General features: G+C 41.1%; 3 protein-coding genes across 3 annotated transcripts; 1 reads left to right on the top strand and 2 right to left on the bottom strand.

The window, feature by feature from the left end:
* Positions 1-767: 767 nt before the first annotated feature.
* LOC103988581 (F-box/LRR-repeat protein 3) lies at positions 768-4,912 on the bottom strand. Its single transcript, XM_009407162.3, has 8 exons — positions 3,901-4,912; positions 3,554-3,679; positions 3,118-3,222; positions 2,640-3,039; positions 2,425-2,554; positions 2,037-2,331; positions 1,633-1,902; positions 768-1,156 (listed from the first exon to the last, which is right to left on the bottom strand). The coding sequence occupies exons 1-7, from the start codon at positions 4,555-4,557 to the stop codon at positions 1,633-1,635; spliced, it is 1,983 nt and encodes a 660-aa protein (XP_009405437.2). The 5' UTR covers positions 4,558-4,912; the 3' UTR covers positions 768-1,156.
* Positions 4,913-6,349: 1,437 nt separating this feature from the next.
* On the bottom strand, positions 6,350-10,318 carry LOC103988580 (glycine-rich domain-containing protein 2). The gene is made up of 8 exons (XM_009407160.3): positions 9,865-10,318; positions 9,662-9,785; positions 9,182-9,574; positions 8,802-9,065; positions 7,965-8,482; positions 7,748-7,872; positions 7,412-7,557; positions 6,350-6,985 (listed from the first exon to the last, which is right to left on the bottom strand). The coding sequence occupies exons 1-8, from the start codon at positions 10,083-10,085 to the stop codon at positions 6,506-6,508; spliced, it is 2,271 nt and encodes a 756-aa protein (XP_009405435.1). The 5' UTR covers positions 10,086-10,318; the 3' UTR covers positions 6,350-6,505.
* Positions 10,319-13,910: 3,592 nt separating this feature from the next.
* Positions 13,911-14,675, top strand: LOC103988579 (FCS-Like Zinc finger 15). The gene is made up of 2 exons (XM_009407159.3): positions 13,911-14,239; positions 14,360-14,675. Exons 1-2 carry the CDS (start codon positions 14,037-14,039, stop codon positions 14,529-14,531), a joined length of 375 nt encoding a protein of 124 aa, XP_009405434.1. The 5' UTR covers positions 13,911-14,036; the 3' UTR covers positions 14,532-14,675.
* The last annotated feature ends 10,481 nt before the right edge of the window (positions 14,676-25,156 follow it).

The raw sequence follows: 25,156 nt of genomic DNA, 5'->3' as shown, positions 1-25,156 counted from the left end.
ACATTTTAATAATTTAATATATTTAATATATTATTATTATTATTATTATTTTAAATTGATATGTATAATTAAATTATTTAATGTAATTTATTTTGAATCAGTTTAAATTTTAGATTGATTAAATCTGCATGATTTTGAGTTGGTTTATTAAAAAGGTGGAAAGAGAAATAACCTTCTCATTTTTTTTGTTTTTTACCATTTTGAAAATCTGAGATTCTGAAAAGATATTGTACGGTACATTCCACGAACCGTGCGAGCTCGAGAAGCTTCCAAAGAAATCTTACCTATATTCTATACCTAATCTACGTCATCGAATCCATTTCATTATCTGAATATATTTTTTCATTAAATAATATCCAAATCCGGTTTAAACAGATTAGGTAATTCCAAATATCCACAAAAAAATAGAAGCAAATTTTAGGACAATAATTTATTTAGGACCATTTATTTTTACTGTTATACTACTGTTGGTATCGTTCTCGTGAATTAAAATAATAATTTCTCCTAAAAATCACAACAATTGAACTTAGGCATCCATTGATTAACGCAATTTATAATAAAAATCTTATTTTTACTTGGTCTAAAAATTGAGCTTTTATAACCCTAGTAAAAGAAAAGAAGAAAGAATATTAACAAATTCAAATTTGTTATATACAAGAATATAACAACTTCTTGTTGTATATGTCATCACCATTATTCTCTATGGAACATATACAACACTGAAGAACTAAGATCATTTAAAATTATCTTGACCTCTCTTTGGTTGCTTTTAAGTAAAATATAATTCGATCTAAGAGAGCGTGTAGTGACAATTACATGACAAATGACACAACATTATTATCAGAAACACCAACCATTATTTTAGCTTCCACACCAAGTGACCAGAGAAACATTTGTATCTTACGAACCCAATTCTGTTTGATGATGATTACGCATCTATTGTTCTTACTTCCAGACAAATTTCTCCCCTTATGATCGGTGAGGCTAATTATTTCTTAATAACCAGCTGCTTCCTCCTAATTTAGGGACATGACCTACCTTAAGGAAGAAGAAGACAATGCAACGAAAACCTGAAGAGCATGCCAAGACTTGTCTAAGCCTACTGACCTTGCAAAACGCCGAGTTCTTGAGATGTCCTGTATTTTGCTGAAGCACGCTGCAGTAATAGAAAACAATCGATTACAGTGTGTACCGGTAGCAAAAGAAGAAAGAAAGAAAGAAAGATCAGGGTTAGTCAACATTGACTGCAATTAGAAACAATAAGCTGCCTGGCTGATTGCCTCTTAGAAATACTAGGAGAAATAAATGATCATCGCACTAAATTAATATGACAATAGGAAACAAAAGTCGTAGAACCAGATTTTTGATCAAAGTAGAGATATAAAAGGCTCTTTGATTTAAAATACTACTGTTTATAGCCACACTAATTCTTGTTACGATGAATTAACTTCAGCAAGTGCGGTAGAGTATTGCAGTTTCTTTTTCTTTATTTACATGATTGTGAATTTACAAGGAGAATTTGTTCGACAGTCTCACATTCAAGGCATCAACAACTATACAAAATTAAACTGTTAATCGCAACTGGTAGGCATCATAGCTTGCAGAAAAACGGAAGCAGGAGCAGGATTTTACCTATGGACTAAAGACCAGAGGCTTATCAACCCATCGTATCCGGCACCTCCGAGCGTGCAGCATCTGAATCAGCCATGGAGAAAGAAGATCCCTCAACCCAATGAAAAGCTTCAGCTTCTTCAACTGTCCACCATAAGCTCTCAGTGCAAGCTCGAGGCGCTCAACTGGCACATGTGTGAGATGCACTAACTTCACATCCTGCAGGCACTTGAGAGTGCCGAGTAGCTTGCAGAGGCCCATGCTTGAAACTGGGCAGTATGATATATTTATCTACAAAACAAATTATAATCAGATTCCAGATATTCTATCTTATCTTTCTTATTTTTCACCAGATTTTTTTTTGTTTTTCAGAGTTTCCTGATACCGAGGAAGAAGAGAAGAAACTGTGATGGTAAATCACAGACCTGTCTGAGGTTTCCCGTGTACTGGGCAAGAGCACATAAACCTACATTATCTACCAAATTGCAACGCTTCAAATCCAGTTCAGTGAGACGCCGGCAACCAATTGCGATTGATGTGACCCCTAAACTGGTAACATGATGTAGACCCCTCAGTTCAAGGTCCCGCAGATCTTCCAAACAACTTAGATGCTTCATCCCTCGGTCGGTGATCTGTATGCAGTAGCAAAGGTTTAACTTTTGTAACTTGCTGCAGCCAGTAGCTATGGCAGCCAACCCATCATCAGTGACTTCGATGCAGCTGTGAAGGTCCATACTTTTGTGAGATTTCCTTTTTTTTCAATTCAGAAGAGCCAAAAACAGCTGATTACAATATAAACCGAATCAACCATACCGGTAGAGATCAAGTTCACAAAGATTTTGGCAGTTGGATGCGATATGAACAAGACCTTCGCTGGAGATTTTGTCACAAAGGCCCAACTTCAAGATCATCAGCTCCCAACATCTGGACAAATACTTCATTGCTGCAGAGCATAAGAGTGGAAGTAAATGCAATGCTACTTGAAGGGACAACAAGTTATTCATCAATCATGAGAGCATTGTACTTACCAGTATCAGTTATAGGACAGTCGGTGAGATCTATTTCTTCCAGTTTGGGACAACCAGTCCCAATATATTCAAGACCCTTGTCAGTTATTAAACTGCAGGACTCTAATCGGAGGCAGACAAGCTTTTTATTGTGCTCTCCGATGGCCATCAGGGCTTTGTCCGTTAGCATGCGACAGCAAGTCAGATCAATCGACATTAAATTGACACAGCCGGCTGCTAGTTCAGAGATCCCTTCATCAGTCACCCACTTGCATTTACTAAGCCCAATCTCAGACAAATTCTTGCAATTGACACCAATTATCTTAAGGCTCGAGGCTGAAACTTGAAAGCCATCGAGTATTAGCACAGTCAAGCTATCCTTCAATCCATTCAACTTGGAAAGGAAGAGTGGTGCCAACTCCTGCAATGTACAGTTTTACATAAGCAATGGGAAGAAGGAAAAGAAAATGTAACGAGTGCTTCAGTGCCATAGCCTCACAGGAAAACAGTCCCCGACGTTGAGCTTTTGCAGACACATGTGCCCTTCTATCACTGAGGTTAAGCCACTAGCAGTCACATTGTCACACCGAGAGACATCAATGCTCTGCAATCAAGCAAAAATATCTAAATCAATAAATTGCCCATTGTTGTCCACATAATTTGGTAAACTATCAACATCTGCAGTGGCATTAGCAGACGTATTAGGATGCAACAACAGCTATGCTTCTCTAACAGATGGCATTAATTGAACTGAGCGACAAACTCATCAGATTAATGATCTTTCTGATTTTGACATTTATTTCCTTCCGCTCAGTACAAGAATACTAGTGCTGTTTGAACAAGCTACTGACACAATGCTGTAATACCGACCGAGGAAGAGGTGGCACAAATCTAAGCAAGAAAGATTGGCAGAAAAGTTCTCTATGGAAACTTACCCGCAATGAGTTGCTTCCATTATCGAGAAATTGTAATCCTTCATCATCTATATTAGAGCATCCAACCATACTCAGAACTTCGAGCTTCCCAAGAGAGGAGATAGATTTTACTGAACTATTTGTTATCTGAAAAAGGAAAGAAATCCCAGAACGTATGAGCTCCATCAGATACATAGCTTTCTAAGATCACAAGCTGAAATGGCAAGGTTACTGCGCCTTGTTAAATGTTGTTTCGACAGTTACCATTATGTGAGACTCTTTTACTCGACAGACGAAGATTTTGACCAACATTTACGAAAGAAGAGAGAGAGAGAGAAAGAGAGAGAGAGATTTGGGGGTAAGGTAACCTTAAGATAGGAGATGTCCAAAACCCTCAGATCCCGGCACTTCTTGGCGAGCAGCTCGATGCCAATATCCGAGATCTCCAGGCACCATTTGATACTGAGGTTCTCCAGCGCGGGGCACCCTACCGCTAACTTGGCAAGTCCGACGTCCGTCACGCGGAGGCACTTGTCCAACCGTAGCATCCGCAGCCCCTCGGCCGCGGCAAGCGCGGCGGCCTCCCGGTCCCCGACGCCGACGCAGTGCGACAGGTCCACGGACTCGAGGCGGGGGCACGCTGCAGCAAGCGCCGCCAGTCCTCGCCACCCGACCCCGCTGGCGCGGCTGAGGCTGACGGACTTAAGCAGCCAGCTGCCCGCTCCTGCGAAGAGGGCGGTGGCGAGGGCGTGGTCATCAAGGCCGGGGCAGGCGGAGAGATCGAGGAGGTCGAGGCAGGCGGCGTAGCGACGGAGGAGGCCCGGAAGGGCCTCGAGGCGGAGGACGCGGAGCGCCCGGCGATGAAGCGCCTCCGCTCGGAGAAAATCGCGACAGACCAAGCGCCACGCCTTTCGGTCGCGGGGGTCGTCGACGCGTTCGAGGATCTGGATCAGCAGGTCGACGGAAAGAGCGGCCAGGATGGAGTCGAACGGCTGGTGACGATGCTGCTGATGCGCCCTCTTCATCGTCTCGCCTCCCCTCCGTGTCTCAGTAATGTATTCGTTTAGGTGGGGATGAAGAGGAAGGAGGGGAGAGGGACGAAGGGGTGGAGGAGAGGCAGGAGAGAAGCGTCGTCGGAGCTAGTGGGCCCGCGGAGCAGCGGCGTTCTTCCGCGTAGGGAGCGCATGACTGGCAAAGGAGGGAAGACGGAAGTGTGGCCGGCGTCCCAACTTCTCCTCTTCTTCACGAGAAGGGCGATCGGTGATGTGATGCAGAGAAGAGAGAAAGAAGAAGGAAGAGATTGTCAGCTTCCGGAGCAAGAAAGGGTTGGAAGGAGAAGAGAGGTCAAGAAGGCTGAATCGGGTTACTACCTCCACCGGGTGAGCGTATCGCGTAATGATTGGATAAAAAATGGGCGTACGGTAAATAGATGACGGTGATGCGGGGAACGTGGACGTCAGGGATTGGAGGAGGTGTTGACTGGGTGGGCACGGTGAGGACACCTCCCGTTTAGGTTCGTGACAGCTGTAACTTCTTCTGTGCTTATAAGATATTAACATCCACGGCAAACGTAACCACGGTCGGGTCAGGGTATTCCGTACCCGGAAGAGAGGAAAAAGTGGGGCCCGATAACGTGGGCAGCCCAGTCCGTAACTAAGGACGGGCGTACCTGTTCACCTTCCTCCTCCTCCTCCTCCTCCGCCTTCTTCTTGGTGGTGATCGTGGTGGTGGTAGGTGGGGCCGCTCAGCACGGACAGGTACGCCGTCCCTAGTTCCTGGCCCGTTCCGTTCTCCGTCGCTCTCATCGCTCCCACCGCTCCAGGTAGTAGTAGCCCGACCTACTCCACTCCTAACATGGAAAGGTCCCGCGAGCCCCAGGAGTGACCATCAATCATCAAACGGCACATTGATAGTAGGGTACGTGTGTGGAGGGGTATGTGCAGTGGTTTGAGTCAACTGGAATTGGTCGAGAAACGAGTTGGGACCCTAATCCCATTTAGGCGAATGGGACATCTCAATTAACTATTACTCACAAAGGAGGGAGCTCTCAGGAAGCTTATACAAAAGATATTTCCATCAAATAGCGGAAACGATTGAAGGAAATGAACTAATAATGGAGTTCAATTGTTGCTCAAGACATCTTCACAGAGACCAAATCATTCATCATGTCCATGATACAAGTAGTGTAGTTTAACATTTGTATCTCCCAGTCTCTCGTAGTTCTATTATTGTCATGTAAGAGATAAGGACGCCAGGCGATTGGATTTTGTATCCATGTTGACTCCCATGTGTGCCTGCATCAACCACCTCATCATCACTTATCTTCTTCTTATTATTATTATTATTATTATTATTATTATTCTTCTTCTTCTGTTTATGGATACTCCCTGGAATGGTCATCTCTTACAATAAAAATATATCTTGCGACTACTCTTCTTTAGCCCTTTTGAGTCCATCAACAATGACAATGCATTTAGTTTATTTAACCTTCAAGAAAATACATGACCTCCCTCCTGTTGTTTTCTATTATAACATAGGCAGCAGCTTCAGAGTTTGAATAGACCAAAAGATACATCGCATTCAACTATAATACCATTTTACACTGTGTATGATCGATCATTCAGTAGTGTGCCTTGTGAGCCTTCAGAATGGCTCTTGAGATCAGTATAATCACTGGTGACATCTAATGCTTAACAACTCAAATTTTCAAATCGCACCGACAGTACGGCTCACTAAGTTGTTTAAATCTTAAGCATTGACCACCAAACACAACAACAACAACAAGCCCGGCCAATTTGACCATCACTCAGGGAGAGAGAGAGAAAGAGATATGAATCATAAGCTTACCAACAACAAGATAGTATCATGATACAGAGGCCTAAACAAGAAGCCATTTTAATTGGTTTGTGAACAGAAGAATGTGTATGGACGTAAATCCTCTTTGAAAAATTCATGCATCAGGATAAGTGGCCATCAAGATAGAATGACTTGCTCGTACATCGAGCACTTCCCGTCAGCAGGAAGATGCTTGGAGATCGGCAACCCAGAATCACTTGTCTCAGCTGAGGCTAATACCTGATGAGCATTCCAATACCATGGTTGCAGATGGACGGACGAATAAGTAGATGAGGATGGGAGCAGAACTGAGCCCCAGTCCCTACACCCTCCAGCGAATTCTCTCACTCTCCTTCGAGCTAAGAGTCCACTCATATCTTCCCTTCTGATCTCTGAAATGGTTCGAGCTACAGCTACGCATACAAGCAGCACAAGTACTGCATCTTCTTCTGGCAAGAATTCCACTGCGAGCAGCTTCCAATTTAAGAGTGCGGTTGCTTTTCCATCTGGATGTTCTGATGTAAACCGAACTAGAGTCAAGTATTGCTCTTCTTCTTCGTTCGATGAGCCTACATCCTTTAGTTGGTATTGTAGTTTCCTTCCGGTGAGCAACTTAGCCTGTAGTATATTCAACTCATATCAGAAGCAAGCCTTTTCAGATTGGGTGCAGAAGAGCTCAGTGTCGGTAGATACATTGGGGCTGCACAATAAACTCACAACAAAGAAGTTTTTTGGTGTGTGTGCAAGAGTAGATATGCCGTTGATGATGGCAATCAATAAATGCATATTTAGATTAGACATGGACTAGTTTGAAGATTCATGAAATCACCAGATTATATCTTAATCACTTAAGAGACCCAATAGATTACTACTTTTTTGGATGCTTCCTGTAGACTTTTCACAGCTAGTTTGAACAGCCTATATCTCTTTCGTGCATGGCATTGTAATTATATGCCAATTGTATAAAGGTCACATCTAGCAAAAGAAAATCAGATGATAATTATATTCCCATCAACAAATAAAATGAGAACAAATTCCAATCACCTGTTCGCCAGAACTTCCATTTTCAAGCTGAATATCAAGTCCATTTTCCCATTGTATTGTTAGAACATCTCCTGTCGACAAACACCAGAGCATCTTTTTCACTTGTGAATCTTCTTTCTTAGGTGTTGCAGTGCCCGCTATCTTGTCTACAATCAAGAGGGAATAGCTCATTAACCACAAATGACTTGAAAAGAAAGAAGAAGGTAAGATTATACTTTAAATCTCTTTGGACGCTGAACAATGACAAGTGGAGCGATTTACCATCTTTATCAAAATGTACCTCTTTTCTTTCAGTACTCTGAAATTTGGTAACAGTAAATTAAATTAACATCTTACCGGGGGCAACACCGACAGTTCCAGCAACGTATAACCATGGCCCTTCTCGTACTTCTATAATTCTATCCTCCCACTTCACTGCTACTGGAGACTCAGCTCCTCTCCGCCAAATGCCTCTGCCTACTCTACACAAATGCATCAACTACAATCATTCGCTACATATGTTTTCTTTTAACAGATAGCAGCAAATTTGAAAGGAACTGTGGAAATTTGCTACCGTATTCGTATCACAAAGCACTCCCTTTTGGCATGATCAAGCACAGTCCGAGATAACCAACGACCTTGTTGTGGATGGTATCTATTCATCCTCAGAACCACATCTGAAATCATTGCACCCCCATCATCGGTTACTCTATCCGGAACACACTTCAGTAAGTATGGAGCTTGAACAGGTGGAGTGATCGATGCCAAGGCTCTCACTTGCATCTCCAGCTCCTTCTTCAGCATCAGAGTGGTTGCTCGCAACAAGTCGTTCCACAGGAACACTAGTTTCGTAATCAACTTGCTATTTATCAGACAATTGCTTCCCCGTCGCCGAACCTCTATTACAATTCCTCTTGTCCCAAATTCACAGTACAGATGCCATGTCTTGTGCCAAGTTTCGGAGGATAAATCATGAACAGGCTCATTAAGCTTCATTTCCCTGTTACACCTGATGGTTCGTAACCGCAGGAAATTCTTGGTTAGGTGTTTATCTTCCCTCTCCTCCCATTTTCCTTTAAGGAATATACGGACCTGTGACAGATTAAAGCAGCTACCTAAAACCAATAATCTGCCAACATAATGACAAAATTATTAGGAATTGATACAGGTTTAGTGCTACAAAATCGAGTTGGGACTGTTTAGCCACCAAACTGAGACTCGTCTCTGGTATTGGCTTCTTTCCTTCATCTCCCATTCATTGCTCATAGAGCTGGCGTGGAGGAAAGCAGACATGAAGCGAACAATGAGGGGGGGGGGGGAGAGCAGGAAACGATCAAATTACCAGCGAAGCAACAGAAATCAAAGCACAATAACGAGAATGGTGACGAGAAAATGCAGGTGGAGGCGTCACCTCCAGGAGGAACCTTGGCTGCAACCCTTTGTAACTCCTGTTGACGTCCGCCTCCGCCGTCTCCCAGTTGAAGTAGACCCGCGACGGCGACGCTGCAGGGTCGAGAACTGCTCCCGCTCGCTCATATGGCTCGTCTAACGCCTCCTCCCACGCCCTCACTGTCTCCTTCGCCTCCTCCGCCGTGGCTCGGTCGCCGAAGCACACCGTTACCCTCGCCGGATCCCCCCTGTCCTCTATGTCCTTCGCATAGCTCCTGGGATAGCTCTGCTCGCGCCAATCGTTTCAGATTTTAGAACAAGATCGAAGCTTGATGATAAATTTGGAGAATTCTGTAGGAACTCATATCAGCATCAAGATCGAATTTTGAAATGGAATCGTACTTGATGGGTGAGCCAGATGAGGAAGATATCTGAGGTGACAACCATCCGGAGCATCCCATCTTCGATGGATCGCCTCGAGAGGTGGAGGAAGCTCGAGTACCTCCTACGCGCGGCGACGAGGTAGACGGTCTCTGAAACGAAGGGGTCGCAGAAGAAGGAATAGAGCGTCCGGTACCTCGCCACCACCGCGGACAGGTGATCCTCACATTTACCGCTTGCTTCGCCATCTTCCGCGGAGTCAACCTCAAGATCGAACGGCTCGGACGGATACCGGACGGCCCAGACCTCCCGGCACCGGTTGTACGCGTACTCCTCGTTCTCGTCGTCAATGATCAGCGGTCGATCGACAAGCGCTCCGAATCTCAAGGTGCAGTACTCGCGGTAGCTCCCTGCCTGCGGCGGCCATAGTTCCATGGAACAAGTACAAAAAGAGGAAAGATGCGAGTTTTACAAGGGTTAATCGCATCGCTCGAAGCTTACCGGATCGAGGCAGTGACAGTACCACACCCAGTGGACGTCCGGCGGCGGGAGGAGCATCGGAGGAGCGGACGGCGGCGCCGCCTGCGCCAGTTCGGCGATCAACGGCATCCACAGCTGATCGTACCTGAGCCAGAAAAACGACGAACCTAAGCCATCGATCTAGTGGCGCACCGAAACAGAGGGCAGCGAGGAGGAAATCTGACCGTCGGATGGCGCGGGCGACGGTGGGGGCATGGTGGAGGACAGGGGAGGTGGCGAAGGACCGCAGGAAGGAGACGTGGCGACGGGCGGCGGTGACCAGGTCCACAGAAAGCCGCGTGGCGCCGCCGTGGCCCGAGTCGCACCTGCTGCTGCTCTCATGAAGGCTTCGAGTCGCGAACGAGCCGTCGTCGGAGGCGACTCGCGTGATGTTGTTACCCGACATCCGCCGCCCGGCGAGTCCGGAGACGCGTATCCGCTCCAAACAGCGCGCAGCGATCGGTGGTGAAGGAGAAATTGGTGGCGGCTGTTTCGTTCCGTTTGTATCGTAGCGGGCAAAGGGAATAATGACTCTCGGCCACAGCGACGATTGATGCGGGTCGGGTTGGTGAAAGTGACGGAGGCCTGCACACGTTGCGTCAGGTGCACTACAGGCACATTGGACCACCACGACGCACGCAAAGATGGGGTTAGGCGAGGACGTTTGACTGTTGGTCGTGTTAGATTTGATCGTCTTCGTCAGCTAAATGCAAGAGCTTCTCCTTTGTTCTCGTCGATGGATGAACGAATGGGTAAAGCATGATATCTTAGGGTGTAGACACAACAACTTCGATCTCTGCTTTCTTTCTTCCGCTTCGGTGTAGCAATCATGGAGGGAGGAAGGAAGCATGTGTTGACTAGATTCTTTTGTGAGTTGGGACGCCACGTGCGCCAACTAAGACGGGGACGGGGCTGAGGTTGGTCAACTCAATCACTCGGTTGTCACGTTGCCTTTTGGGCGCGTGGTGGAGGCCATGGTGACGGTGACGATGCCATCTCGGGATGGCCCATGCACGCATCTCAAGGTGTGGATCGAAGGCACAACCGAGCAGCTTTATGTGCGGCCCATGTTTCTTTAGCTCCCCACTCTAGCGATCTATCCAGCAAAGCTTTAATGCAATAATACAAAATTGACGCCCTGATTAACTCGTAATATGTGTCACAAAATTAAATAGAAGAACATTATGAAAATGGAATCCGGGGGTACAAATTACTGTTCTATATCACCAAAGATTACCCCACTAGGTTGATTTTTCTGCAAGTATAGAACATGAAGAATCACAAGTTTTTTTAGTCGGAGCGACCAAAGAGAGAGGAATGGAAAATATCAAAAGAAGAATTAGAGGAATCGGAAGAAACAACTGAGATTATAGTGATAGTAAGAACCGAAGTTGTTTTTTTATAAAAAAAAAATCATTTAATAAAAGAAGAAGAAGAAGAAGAAGAAGAAGAAAGGGAAACTGAGCAATGCTCCTCTCTCCCCCTCTCATGGCTTCTCCTTCTCACCTGTCTGTTTATTTTATGAATAAACATGGAATTTCGGCAACCAAATCGCATAAGAGGAGCATTAAATAGGAAAATTCAGAGCCACTATTCTTGTTATTTTCCTTTTTTCCCCATAGAGAAAGTAATCAATCTAAGAAAACAAAGTTAGTGCCTTTATTTTTCAATTCGAGAATGACTTTGTAAATATTTGACAGCAGAAATATTTTTAGGAGTTTTAATTATATCTAAATATAATTATTTGAAGAATTATGAGTACGAATTCAAGTATAAAAAAGAGTCTTTATCAAACTAGGATTTATCTTTATAAATATTTTATATTTTATACAAATGATAGGTATAGGTGTTTCGTAAATTATCTCTAATTGATCTAGAGGGTGCATGTGATACTTTCGACTTTATGTATTGAATATTATTTATATTTATTCATAGTATATAGTGAATCATTTTGTTTTTTTAACGGAGATAATGATTGCTGAACCACATAATCATGTGTTGATTTTATAGTTTTATTATTATTATTATTATTTTAGTAAAATATTTTAAATTAACTTAAAACAAAAATAGTTTATAAAGGGGGGAATGGAATGTAGGTGATTAAGAAGCTAAGCTGTTAGATGTGTTATAAAAGATTAACAATGAGTCAGATTGTTTGATATTCTTTGTCAATACTACAATTGTTATTCCCAAGAATAAAATCAATTACAAATGTTCCAACTGCTATTTTCATTGGATCCTTGATATTAAAGAAATTTTAATTTTGAATAAAAAAAGTTAGAATTAAGGATATTAGCGTTATAAAAGAGGGTTAGAAATAATACTAATACAACATGCTAATTTAAATAAAATAGTGTAGTTAAGCTTTTAAATCATAAATCTTAAAATATTCAAAACTTAAGAATTTAATTGTATAAATAAATAAGAGTGCAGTCTCCCTCTTCTTATGGTGCACCTAAGTCACAATTAGAGAGCAAAAGTAGATGGGGTTGCAAAGTGCTTTTTAGTTAATAAAATATTTTCTGTTATTCATTGTTTTATATGAGATTCTTTCTTAAATATAAACAATATTAAAGGATGATAGCAATCAATAATAGTCTTTATTAAATATAATTTTTTTAAATTATTGAGATCGATAAATATTTTAAAATTTTTAAATTCAGTGTCTCGCTGGAATAAGGAATCCTAGTATAAAAAAAAGAAAGTCCTAAACTTTGATAATTAGAATTTGATTCCACTATAAATATCTTATTTATTAATGAGGGGAGAGAATACGAAAAATATCTTTAATATTCTCATGTCTTTTTCGACTATAGAAAATTTAATTTTTCTTCATAGATATAGATAAAGATTTAACAAGTCACTTATGTTACATTGATTTATTTATTAATTAAATTTTAATAAATCTCTCTTTTTATTTTTATTTTTATTTTCTCTCTCCTCAGCACAAACTTGTAACTTCTTGTTTATATAAAGTAGGAAGGAATATTAATATTATCTTTAGGAAAAAAGAGAATCCATATCTAAACCCACTCGTACTTTTATTTCTTAGAAAAAGGAACATATTTGTTTTCAGAAAGCAAAGTCAGTGCCATTATCTCACCCGAGCAGAAAAATCTCTCTCACCTTTTTTAGCGGGGGGGAGGTAAGCAATCGATGTCCTGAAATCATTACAGTAGCTCCTGTGCTTGAAGATGGGAAACCCACCCAAGGTTGGATGGATCGACTCCCACTCCCACTCCCACTCACACCATCATCATCCTCATTCCATACAGAAACCCTAACTGGATTCCATTCCGTGGGCTTTCAGTTTGTAAGGTAGACGAGTGTGTACAACCATGCACCATCGACTCTTGCCATCGTCGACAACGACAGAATCGATCAGCTAATCTTCTTGCTGTGTTCTACATGATGAGGCGACGGAAACAGGATCAACTGAGTCGAACGACAAGATGAACACCGGCACAGCGGCAATGGAGGAGCAAAAAAGCAGCAGATTGACCCACACCTACATATCTTTTTGACTTCATGGCCACGGTGGGGAGGTGCAATAATTAAAAGGAATCTCAGTATACTCTATTTCCTCCGCAACGACGACGAGGCATCATTGTATCTCTATCGCACCAAGCATCTTATGATTTAATGATCGACGATCATCCTGATCTATGAGCACGATTAGACAACAATCAAATTCTCGTTGCACCGCATGTACGACATCATTCATCAAGCAATACATATAGCCTTAAGAGATCATAACCTGTGACTTCATTCACACACATACATAAATAAATAAAAAGGAAGTAAAAGAAAAATCTGTATGATCCCACCTGATGCTTTCACATAACATCTCCGGGCTTAGATCACTGACAACAACTCCAGGATCAGTTCAGTTGGCCTTTCTAGATTTACACACAGCCAGTAGCCAAACGCCAAAATCCACACTGGACGCACGTAATCAACAACAAAAGTTGGACGTGGACAGGATGAAACCATCAAACCATGCATAGGGTTGATCACCACGCAAGAAATGCCATGCATGAAAGTTCATCCAGAAACTATGTGCTCAGCAGTCCCTGGTTTGTTGCCTCCCAACTATATATGGTGCTGCTACCTTTCTTTTCTGCAGGGTCCAACCCATCTGATTTCCATATTCGAGAACAAGATTCCTGTCACGGAAGATGGCCGCTCTCACAATGAAGACAAGCTACCATCGTCACCAAAGTCCCCACTCCCTCAACTTGTTCCTGCGGTGCATCACACGCTTCCCTTCCCCTTTAAAGCCTTGCCTTCGCCACCTGATTGCAAGAAAGGAGAGGAGCAGCAGCAGCAGCAGCAGCAGCAGCAGCAGCAATAGGATATGGCTGGATTAAGCGTTCTCTTGGAAGCACAAAACAACTTGACCAAGTACACCCATATCATAAGCAAAACCTCCCTCATGAAGAACGCTTCTCTACCTTCCACTTGTACGAATTCTTCTTCCTTCTCCGCTAGCCATTTCCTCGAACGCTGCTACCTCTGCCGGAGAAGACTACAGCAAGGCAACGACATCTATATGTACAGGTGACCGAAGGAAAACTTTTGTGCCTTTCAACCCCGGGGTGGGAGTTCTGGTTGCCAGAGGCTTCTCTCTCTCTCTCTCTCTCTCTCACTTAAAGGTTTTCATGGGGATTGGCTCTGCAGGGGGGACCGAGCGTTCTGCAGCGTGGAGTGCCGAAACAGGCAGATATTTATGGACGAGGAGAACGGGAGGAGGGACAACTGCTCCCTAGACGCCGAGCTCCAGGCGGAGCGCGGCCGGCCGAGGGTGGTGGCCAGAAAAGGACGGGCCACAGCCGGTGGTTTCGCGTACTAGCACTAGTGCGTAGGTTCTTCCCGGAGGGACCTGGTTTTGAAGAGAGCCGTGAGTTTGGCGTATTGACCAAACTACCCTCGTTTCGATCATATTTCCCCCTCTTCTTCTGTCCTCTCCTCTCCTCTCCTCTCTCTCTCTCTCTCTCTCTCTCTCTCTCTCTCTCTCTCTCTCTCTCTCTCTCTCTAAATAAATAAATAAATAAATAAATAAATAAATGAATAAATAAATATAATACACTGCCCGTGTTACAATTTAAATGTAGACTCAATTGAAATCATGTACATATAATTAAGTCATCCATACTCACTTTCTCTATAATTCTCTCTTTTTGGGAAATAGTTGATTTCTTATCAGAAAGATGAGATATATGGGGTCTCCATAATCCTTTTCTAATCTAAAAGAATTGTACAGAATCATCAAAGAGATTTCTTTGCCTGTCATGTCATTTAGTGTATAATGTTATAGATAGAAGACGACTTTGAAGTCTAAAATCTGCCATTTAGTAGTAGTACGATTATGTTTTGCCTCGCGTCAGATATATTGTGCTGATCATCAATTCTCCAAAAGCCATCGCTTTCATCTGATGCGTCCAAGTGGCAAAGAATTCACGATTTGAGGTGGGAGTGAAAGAGTTGTACGCATTGAGAATCCATGCATCTGGTAATGGTATGTGTTAACTAATAATGGATGATGACGATGAAGGCATGCCTCTCGAGTAAGTCGTCAATTACGATGGGCTGAAAGAGAGAGAGAGAGAGAGAGAGAGAGAGAGAGAGGATGTAATACTTATATTTTAGGTATTTTTAAAATAGTATTCCTAATTAAAAAAATCTAAAATATCTTTAAAAAAATTTCATCTATTTTTTTTTTATCAGTTTTAAATTATTACAGTGTTTTCATCTGACTCATTTATGGTGTTTCTCAATATCGTTTATAGTGTTTTATTGATGTACTAAAAACACTATAAGTAATATTATATTATTATCATTTTCATATCATATTTTTTAGATATATAGTTAGTTTGGTAAAGATTGGAAAATCATTTAGAACATTCATAGTGTTTTTATATTATTTTCATTATGGTGGTCAAAGTACTATAATAATTTTTTTATTTTTATTTAAATACATATTTGAATCGTAAAAAATAAAACATTCTAACAGGTTAAAAAATTTTGAAAGATTATTTATATATTTTTATAATTAAAAATTCTGTTTGAAAACAATACATAAACAATAGGTAGTTTGTAGGAAAATAATCCAAAACAAAATTGAAGCTTGACACCAACAACCACTTGCACTGTAAAGCCAACATATAATGAAAACAAGAAAAGAACTCGACCTGATCTGTAGGCTATTAGATATATGTCTTTTTCCACGGGTTATGATCATATCCTGTCTGATGTGACGAGTGACCGAAATGCTATGTTGGACAGGTTACGATCATTCCCACGTTATCTAATGAATAGTTTTGTTTTTTATTTTTTAAACAGAAAAGATAGACATGCTATGCTGGACTTCTAATAAGGAATGACTAATAATAAGATTTTAATGGTAACGTGATATGTGGGAGTTGATGGGGGTTAATTGTTCGGATTGTAATTGTAGTAAGAGAGAGTGAATTAGTAAAATTTAATTGATTTTAAAATTCGATTGATAAATCTGTATCGAAAATATGATTAATAAAAAATATAAGTAAAAGTTGTGAGTAAAATAAATGAGTAAGCAATAATAAATTAAAAATAAGATAAAAAATATAAACTAATTTATAGTGGTTCGATCTTTTCAACTTACGTTCACTCCTAATTTCTCTTCTCTTGAGGTCATTGGTGGTTTTCACTATCAATTTTCTTTCTAATGGACGAAGATCAACTATCATTATTATAGTTTTTCTCTTTTTAATAGGCTTAGGACAGAACCTCCACATTCACTCTTTTATAAAATCTCTCATCTCATAAAACTTAGAATTACCTCTAAACTCAAGAAGGATGAATAGACTCAAATAATTACTCAAAAAGAAAACTACAACCCTTCATAAGCTTAGAATTTGATGCTCCATCAACCTAGCCTTAGTGGGATATTATAGACCCCAAAAGGCTTCAAAATGGAGCTAAAAATTTTAAATCATCCAAAATTTCGAGATATGAGTGGTGAAAACACTAACACCTAACAATACTATAGCCACAATTTTTAACGTTGTAATTTTGGACTTTTAGGTGGTACCATCGTCATAATTTTTAAATTCTAGATAATACCACAATTACCCTAGGCGGTACTTGTTGAATCTCGTATTTTGATGATGAAACTACTTGATATATGTTTATGATTTAATATGCGTTTTGAGTGACGCAGGGTGCTTCGATCAGGATGAGACAATTAAAGCAGGAACATCATGTTGTGCCGGAGGAACATGTCAGAAGATTGGACGTCGGGTCGGTGGATCGGTCGACGTATCGACAGAAGGCTTCGGGCCGTGGACTCGGGCATCGGGCCAAGAAGAGCGGGTATTGTGCCAAGGATATCGGAGTTGCGGAGACAACAGGCCGATTGGGCAATAGGCTGCAGGAAAGGACGATGCGCCGAAGAATCAGACGAAGCGTCGAGGGACCAATGACATGCCGGACAACTTGGTTAATTGCTTAGGATTAATTGTCTCGATCGAAGTTTTTATTTTTGTGTGTGCAGGATTAACTACGATGATAGTTAGACAAGCAGCAGGAGTTACGCCGGAGTCAAGTTCATGATCACGTTGGGAGTTCGAGAGTTCGACGGAAGTTCGGACGGTCGTCGGAGGTTCTGCGAGAACAGATCCGAGAAGTCCAGAAGCTTGCCAAGCGAAGCTCGTCGGAACTTGCCAAGTGGATCGTCGCAAAGTCCAGGAGTTTGCCGGAAGTCCGCAGGAGCATCACCGAGGGTTCATCGGATGATCGACGGAAGTTCGCCGGAAACTCGCCGGAAGGAGCGATTGACGCACCGAAGCAAAGCTGCAGAAATTGTCTTAGATTTAATCGTAGTTAGCACGTTGATTAAGTTGGAAAATGGGAGGTGATCCCATTGGCTTAATCTTGGGGCAATTGGGCCCCTGAAAGACTGAAATTGGGCCGAATGGAATGAACCATTCGGACCCTGATTGCACCAGGAGGTGCAACCGCCCAGGCCAGGAGGTGGCACCGCCTGGGCTAGGCCTTCCAGCGAGACTGGGCGGTGCAACCTCCCCAGCAGAGAGGTGGCACCGCCTGAGCTCAGTCTTCGAGCTAGACTGGGCGGTGCAACCTCCCTGACAGAGAGGTGGCACCGCCTGAGCTCAGTCTTCGAGCAAGACTGGGCGGTGCAACCTCCCTGGCAGAGAGGTGGCACCGCCTGAGCTCGGTCTTCGAGCTCTGCCAGGCGGTGCAACCTCTCCAGTCAAGAGGTGCAACCGCCTGATCCCGGAATTTCGGGATTTGATCGTTTTGAGCTCCAAATTTGAACTGGGTTGGGGCCTATAAATACCCCACCCATTCAGCACTGAGACAGCAAGAACTTACCCGAAATCTTGATCTTTTTCAGTGGTTCTTAGAGCTCAAAACTGCTAGTTTTCCTCCTCCTTCTGTTCTTCAAGTTTGAGTTGTAAAGAGAGGAGAGAAAACATCTGTAAGGGTTGTCTCCTGAGCCCGTCAAAAGAAGTGAATCTGTAAGAGGGTAGTTGGCCTTCGCCTATTGAAGGAAGGCTCCTAGTTGATGTCGGTGACCTCGTCGGTGGAGGAAGCCAAAAGTGGAGTAGGTCAAGACTGACCGAACCACTCTAAATCTCTGGTTTGCGTTTACTTTTGAGCACTTTATCCTTACTGCAAACCTCCTTCATTACTATTGCTCTCTGCGCTTTTACGAACAAGTTCTAAGTGCTGTTCTTTCCGAATCTGTCTTCTGCGCTCTTACGAACCAGTTTCTAAAGTTCAGCTCCCTTTGAATCTGCGTTTAGACGTAAAATTGCGTTTAGACGTAAAACTGTCCAAACTGTGTTTAGACGTTTTAGACGTAAACTGAGTTTAGACGTAAAACTGCGTTTAGACGTAAAACTGCGTTTAGACGTAAATCTGCGTTTAGACGTAAAACTACGTTTAGACGTCAATCTGCGTTTAAACGCAAACTGCGCTTAGATGCAAACTGCGCTTGGACGCAAACTGTGTTTAGACGCAAACTGCGCTTAGACGCAATCTGCGCTTAGACGCAAACTGCACTTAGATACAAACTGAGAATTAGTTTTTGCATCATAATAGTTTTTATTGAACGAACGCAGCTTTTGGTTTTAAATCGCTGTAAGATTTCCGCTGCACTAATTCACCCCCCCCCTCTTAGTGCTCTCGATCCTAACAATTGGTATCAGAGCGGGGTATTTCTCATTTCGGATTTACACCCGAGAGAAATGGCTCTTCAAGAGGGCTTTTCGGTCTTTCGTCCACCGTTCTTTAACGGATTGGATTACACTTATTGGAAAACTCGAATGAGAGTTTTCTTGATTTCTCTAAATCTGGATTTATGGAATATCGTTGAAAACGGTTTTCAACTTCCCTCTAAACCGATGAACGAATGGTCGGATTTAGAGAAGAAGTATTTTTCTTTAAACGCAAAGGCTATGAATGCCTTATTTTGCGCTTTGGACAAAAATGAGTTCAATCGGGTTTCTTTGTGTGAAACGACTTTCGATATTTGGCGCACTCTTGAAATCACGCACGAGGGAACTAGTAGAGTCAAAGACTCGAAAGTTAATATTTTACTGCATGATTTCGAGCTTTTTCATATGAAACCAAGCGAAACCGTTGTTGACATGTACACCCGTTTTACGGATGTCGTCAATGGTTTAAAATCACTTGGTAAAAGCTTTTCGGATTTTGAACTCGTTAACAAAGTTTTGCGCTCACTTTCTAAAACTTGGGATTCAAAAGTAACTGCTATTCAAGAATAGAAAAACTTGAACCAATTTCCATTTGAAGAACTAATTGGTTCATTGATCACATATGAAATGACGTGCAATGCACGTGAAGAACTTGAGAACCACCTTCCAAAGAACAGGAAGGATTTGGGACATAGAACATTTGAAGACCACTCGAGCATAAGCTCAAGTGATGGTGAACTTAAACTACAAATGAAACAAAAACTAAAAAGTAAAAAGAACGGAACTACTTGCTTTGAACGCAAGAAGAAGAACAAAAATTGGGATGAATCGAGCTCCTCCGAAGAAGAGAAAGTCAACAAAAGCAGCAAACTACGCCTTAACAGCCCACAATGATGAGGTAATCGAAATCCCCCTAATTTATTTTGAAATTACTTGATGCTTTCATGATGTATTTTCCTCTTTTAGTTTAGAATTAATTTTCTTAAAAATTACATGTTAAAAAAAAAAAAATTTATTATGATCATACTAAGTAATTTCGAAAATGATAATATTGCATATTTTATGATAAACAAATAAAATGATCTTGACTGAAAATATGAAATCATGGTTAATAAGTAATAATGTGCATTACGTTGATTTCCATTGTTGTTTCTCGATTTTGATTAAAGATCATGTTTGATTTGAAGAAATGCATAATGATGAAATTAAATATTTCGATTGACAATTTTATGCATGAGATATACATGATAATTTTTGTGATTGATGGTTTTATGATGAAATTCATTTTACGATCCTAAACGTTGATGCATGTTTTCATTTGACATAAATGAAAAGGCATGCTAACATGAAATCGATCACTTAAGATGAAACACTTAAAAACGGCAAGAGATATATGAATTGATGCTATGATTGCCAAATTTGCATTATGCCATGTTTGCATCATGCGTTAAGATATCAAGAACTTGTATCATAATTTTACGCATTGATATCTTACCATATGATGAAATGCTACAATTGATGAACACTTGAAATGTAATCCTCTATCTTATTGATCTTTCAATAAATCTATGCTTGTCATACATGAATTTATTGAATGTAATTTTGAGGATGATTTCAGATTTGTCAAATGCTTGATTCGTATTTACGACATAAGATACACTTTAAATATGAATCATGCATCAATCATGTTAAATGCTTTTCCCATCTTATCGAGATTAATGATTTCATGATATTGTGTGAATCTCGAAATTGATTTTGATGAAATAGTAATAACGTTATTCATGTTATGAATCTTAAAAATGATAATATGCTTCATGTGATAATATGAATACACGAAACACTTATGATATGATTTTTATACAATTCCGTGTATTCATAAAATATTTATCTCCTCATCCAATAACTTTTCTTGATATTCCTTATGAGATGAAATGAAATAATGCATGAAATACAAATGAGGAGTTATTGATCATGCATGGTAGGATATAATTTGACAAAATTGATACCATCATGATATGAAACATTTATGATTTGCATTTATGTATGCAATACTTGTGCTTTCTAATTATGATGTGATGTATTGCATATGATGTAAATCATGATGAGTGCTAAGTTACACATTTTGAGAAGAAATTGCTATATTGAAACATTAATGTAATTATGAATGATGATATGATATTATGCATGTAATACTTCAACTTATGATAATGCAATGATAAAATATTCATGATGAAAAATTGTCTTGACATTCATAACTTGATTATTCATCCTTTGTCATGATTTTGAAATCGTTGTAAAAGAAAAAAAGAACTACAAAACTGTATTCTTCCTTTCTTTTTGACAATGACAAAGGGGGAGATAGCTAGCTTGCACAAGTCAAGAAGATGCAAAAACTTGATTGCTAACTTGCTTATTTCAAGAAGCAAAAATTGTCTTCTTGAAAATCACTATCTTGAATATCTCAAGAAGCAAGACTTGCAACCTGCACATTACAATAGGAAGCAATAATCATGAGCCTACACAAGAAAGTTATCTTGCATTTGCTTTCGAAGTTTTTGCTAGCTTGTATATTGCGAAACTTGTATATCGTAAAAATTGCTAGCTTGTAGTCTAAAGAGAAGCGAAAAGTTGCTATCTCAAAAGAAGCATATGTGCTATCTTGCCTATCTCAAGAGGCAAAAATGCTAACTTGCACATCTAGCAAAACTTGACAAATTTGCATATTTCAAGAAGCAAGAGTTGCCTTCTTGAACATCTCTAATTTGCTAGCTTGCATGATATAGAACTTGCTATCTTGAACATCTCTAATTTTCATACCAAGTGCTATCTTGTATACTGTAGAACTTGCATATCTGAAACTTGATAGCCTGAATATTCTAAGCATGATGTAACATTTGCTAAATTTTTTGGCTTCAAAACTGCATGATGATAAAACTTGATAATATGTTTTTCATGCAATAAGTTAAACCAATATCACAAACACTTGATTATGATACTTCTCCTTTTTGTTGATGACAAAGGGGGAGAAGTATGTTGATGAAAGTATGTTGATGACATGACATGTTATGCATAAGTTTATGCATATGTTCATGTTGACGTGTTGCAAGTATTCATGATGAATATTGCAATGACTTGAATTCAGTTTGAATTCAAGGTTCTATCAATATGACATATTGATAGGGGGAGTTTGTTTAAACTCCGGGAGTTAAGTTTAACTCCGTCATCAAGTGGTTGTCATCATCAAAAAGGGGGAGATTGTTGAATCTCGTATTTTGATGATGAAACTACTTGATATATGTTTATGATTTAATATGCATTTTGAGTGACGCAGGGTGCTTCGATCAGGATGAGACAATTAAAGCAGGAACATCATGTTGTGCCGGAGGAACATGTCAGAAGATTGGACGTCGGGCCGGTGGATCGGTCGACGTATCGACAGAAGGCTTCGGGCCGTGGACTCGGGCATCGGGCCAAGAAGAGCGGGTATTGTGCCAAGGATATCGGAGTTGCGGAGACAACAGGCCGATTGGGCAATAGGCTGCAGGAAAGGACGATGCGCCGAAGAATCGGACGAAGCGTCGAGGGACCAATGACATGCCGGACAACTTGGTTAATTGCTTAGGATTAATTGTCTCGATCGAAGTTTTTGTTTTTGTGTGTGCAGGATTAACTACGATGAAAGTTAGACAAGCAGCAGGAGTTGCGCCGGAGTCAAGTTCATGATCACGTTGGGAGTTCGAGAGTTCGACGGAAGTTCGGACGGTCATCGGAGGTTCTGCGAGAACAGATCCGAGAAGTCTAGAAGCTTGCCAAGCGAAGCTCGTCGGAACTTGCCAAGTGGATCGTCGCAAAGTCCAGGAGTTTGCCGGAAGTCCGCAGGAGCATCACCGAGGGTTCATCGGATGATCGATGGAAGTTCGCCGGAAACTCGCCGGAAGGAGCGATTGACGCACCGAAGCAAAGCTGCAGAAATTGTCTTAGATTTAATCGTAGTTAGCACATTGATTAAGTTGGAAAATGGGAGGTGATCCCATTGGCTTAATCTTGGGGCAATTGGGCCCCTGAAAGACTGAAATTGGGCCGAATGGAATGAACCATTCGGACCCTGATTGCACCAGGAGGTGCAACCGCCCAGGCCAGGAGGTGGCACCGCCTGGGCTAGGCCTTCCAGCGAGACTGGGCGGTGCAACCTCCCCAGCAGAGAGGTGGCACCGCCTGAGCTCAGTCTTCGAGCTAGACTGGGCGGTGCAACCTCCCTGACAGAGAGGTGGCACCGCCTGAGCTCAGTCTTCGAGCAAGACTGGGCGGTGCAACCTCCCTGGCAGAGAGGTGGCACCGCCTGAGCTCGGTCTTCGAGCTCTGCCAGGCGGTGCAACCTCTCCAGTCAAGAGGTGCAACCGCCTGATCCCGGAATTCCGGGATTTGATCGTTTTGAGCTCCAAATTTGAACTGGGTTGGGGCCTATAAATACACCACCCATTCAGCACTGAGACAGCAAGAACTTACCCGAAATCTTGATCTTTTTCAGTGGTTCTTAGAGCTCAAAACTGCTAGTTTTCCTCCTCCTTCTGTTCTTCAAGTTTGAGTTGTAAAGAGAGGAGAGAAAACATCTGTAAGGGTTGTCTCCTGAGCCCGTCAAAAGGAGTGAATCTGTAAGAGGGTAGTTGGCCTTCGCCTATTGAAGGAAGGCTCCTAGTTGACGTCGGTGACCTCGTCGGTGGAGGAAGCCAAAAGTGGAGTAGGTCAAGACTGACCGAACCACTCTAAATCTCTGGTTTGCGTTTACTTTTGAGCACTTTATCCTTACTGCAAACCTCCTTCATTACTACTGCTCTCTGCGCTTTTACGAACAAGTTCTAAGTGCTGTTCTTTCCGAATCTATCTTCTGCGCTCTTACGAACCAGTTTCTAAAGTTCAGCTCCCTTTGAATCTGCGTTTAGACGTAAAATTGCGTTTAGACGTAAAACTGTCCAAACTGTGTTTAGACGTTTTAGACGTAAACTGAGTTTAGACGTAAAACTGTGTTTAGACGTAAAATTGCGTTTAGACGTAAATCTGCGTTTAGACGTAAAACTGCGTTTAGACGTCAATCTGCGTTTAAACGCAAACTGCGCTTAGACGCAAACTGCGCTTGGACGCAAACTGTGTTTAGACGCAAACTGCGCTTAGACGCAATCTGCGCTTAGACGCAAACTGCACTTAGATACAAACTGAGAATTAGTTTTTGCATCATAATAGTTTTTATTGAACGAACGCAACTTTTGGTTTTAAATCGCTGTAAGATTTCCGCTGCACTAATTCACCCCCCCCCTCTTAGTGCTCTCGATCCTAACAGTACTACTATCTATATAGTTAGTACCATTGTTGACAGCACTAGAAAGTACTATTTGTGCTTATCGATTAATTCAAGCAGTGCCACTATTTGGGCTCGATGGTACCATCGCCCAAGCTAGCTCAAGGCCACTGTTTTGGCCTTATGCCCAATTCGACTCAGGTCCAAGCTCGTTGGCTTTTATCATCAAAATTATTTTTCTTAACTTTAAGAGATTTATTAAAAAAAATGAATAGATTTCCCAAGGATCTCTTATTGAAAACTTGATAAGCTTTAGAAATTGAGGAATATGTGAGAAAAATGCCTTCATCCGATTTTGCATCAAATTTTTCTAAAGTATTATTTTCATTTAAAATAAAATATTTACATCTAAAAAATCTAAAATATAAAATATTAGATATTTTCTTATTCCATAATTCATAGGGAGTTTTAGATAAATGAGGTATTATAAGAACCCTATTCATGACATAGTATGTTGTGTTAATGGTTTCGACGCAAAAGCATTTTGATAGATTATGTTCATTAAGTATAGTCCTTATCATCTCTTGTAAGCTCCTATTATTTCTCTCAACAACTTTATTTTGTTACAGATTTTTTAGAGAAAAAATTATGGTCATACCTATTCAAATCATAAAATTCTTAAAAATCATGATTTTTAAATTCACCACTATGATCACTATGAGTAGAAGAAATCATAAAACTCTTTTTATTTTAAATTTATTTATAAATTTTAATAAAATATTTAAAATAATCATTTTTGTGTACCAAGAAGTATGTCCAAATATATCTACTATAATAATCAATAATTACGAAAGCATATTTGTTACCTCCTAGACTTATAATATCAATAGGTTCAAATAAATCCATCTGAATTAGTTGTAATGGTCTAGAGGTACTCACTTGATTTTTTTGGTTTGAAGC

Source organism: Musa acuminata, chromosome BXJ3-6 (assembly GCF_036884655.1).
Source record: "Musa acuminata AAA Group cultivar baxijiao chromosome BXJ3-6, Cavendish_Baxijiao_AAA, whole genome shotgun sequence".
NCBI classification, from domain to species: Eukaryota; Viridiplantae; Streptophyta; class Magnoliopsida; order Zingiberales; family Musaceae; genus Musa; species Musa acuminata.
The sequence above is the reverse complement of the archived record's forward strand: the minus strand, read 5'-3'. Positions and strand labels throughout refer to the sequence as shown.

What these genes read in the sequence shown, in the direction of transcription:
- LOC103988581 (XM_009407162.3), bottom strand. Translation starts at nt 4,557, where the DNA reads ATGAAGAGGGCGCATCAGCAGCATCGTCACCAGCCGTTCGACTCCATC. An exon ending in TGTGAACTTGATCTCTACCG is followed by an intron (nt 2,332 to 2,424) that starts GTATGGTTGATT and finishes GGACCTTCACAG; the next exon opens with CTGCATCGAAGTCACTGATG. An exon ending in ACACGGGAAACCTCAGACAG is followed by an intron (nt 1,903 to 2,036) that starts GTCTGTGATTTA and finishes TTTGTTTTGTAG; the next exon opens with ATAAATATATCATACTGCCC.
- LOC103988580 (XM_009407160.3), bottom strand. Translation starts at nt 10,085, where the DNA reads ATGTCGGGTAACAACATCACGCGAGTCGCCTCCGACGACGGCTCGTTC. An exon ending in AGCCAAGGTTCCTCCTGGAG is followed by an intron (nt 8,483 to 8,801) that starts GTGACGCCTCCA and finishes AATCTGTCACAG; the next exon opens with GTCCGTATATTCCTTAAAGG. An exon ending in ATGGAAGTTCTGGCGAACAG is followed by an intron (nt 6,986 to 7,411) that starts GTGATTGGAATT and finishes AATATACTACAG; the next exon opens with GCTAAGTTGCTCACCGGAAG.
- LOC103988579 (XM_009407159.3), top strand. Translation starts at nt 14,037, where the DNA reads ATGGCTGGATTAAGCGTTCTCTTGGAAGCACAAAACAACTTGACCAAG. An exon ending in AACGACATCTATATGTACAG is followed by an intron (nt 14,240 to 14,359) that starts GTGACCGAAGGA and finishes TTGGCTCTGCAG; the next exon opens with GGGGGACCGAGCGTTCTGCA.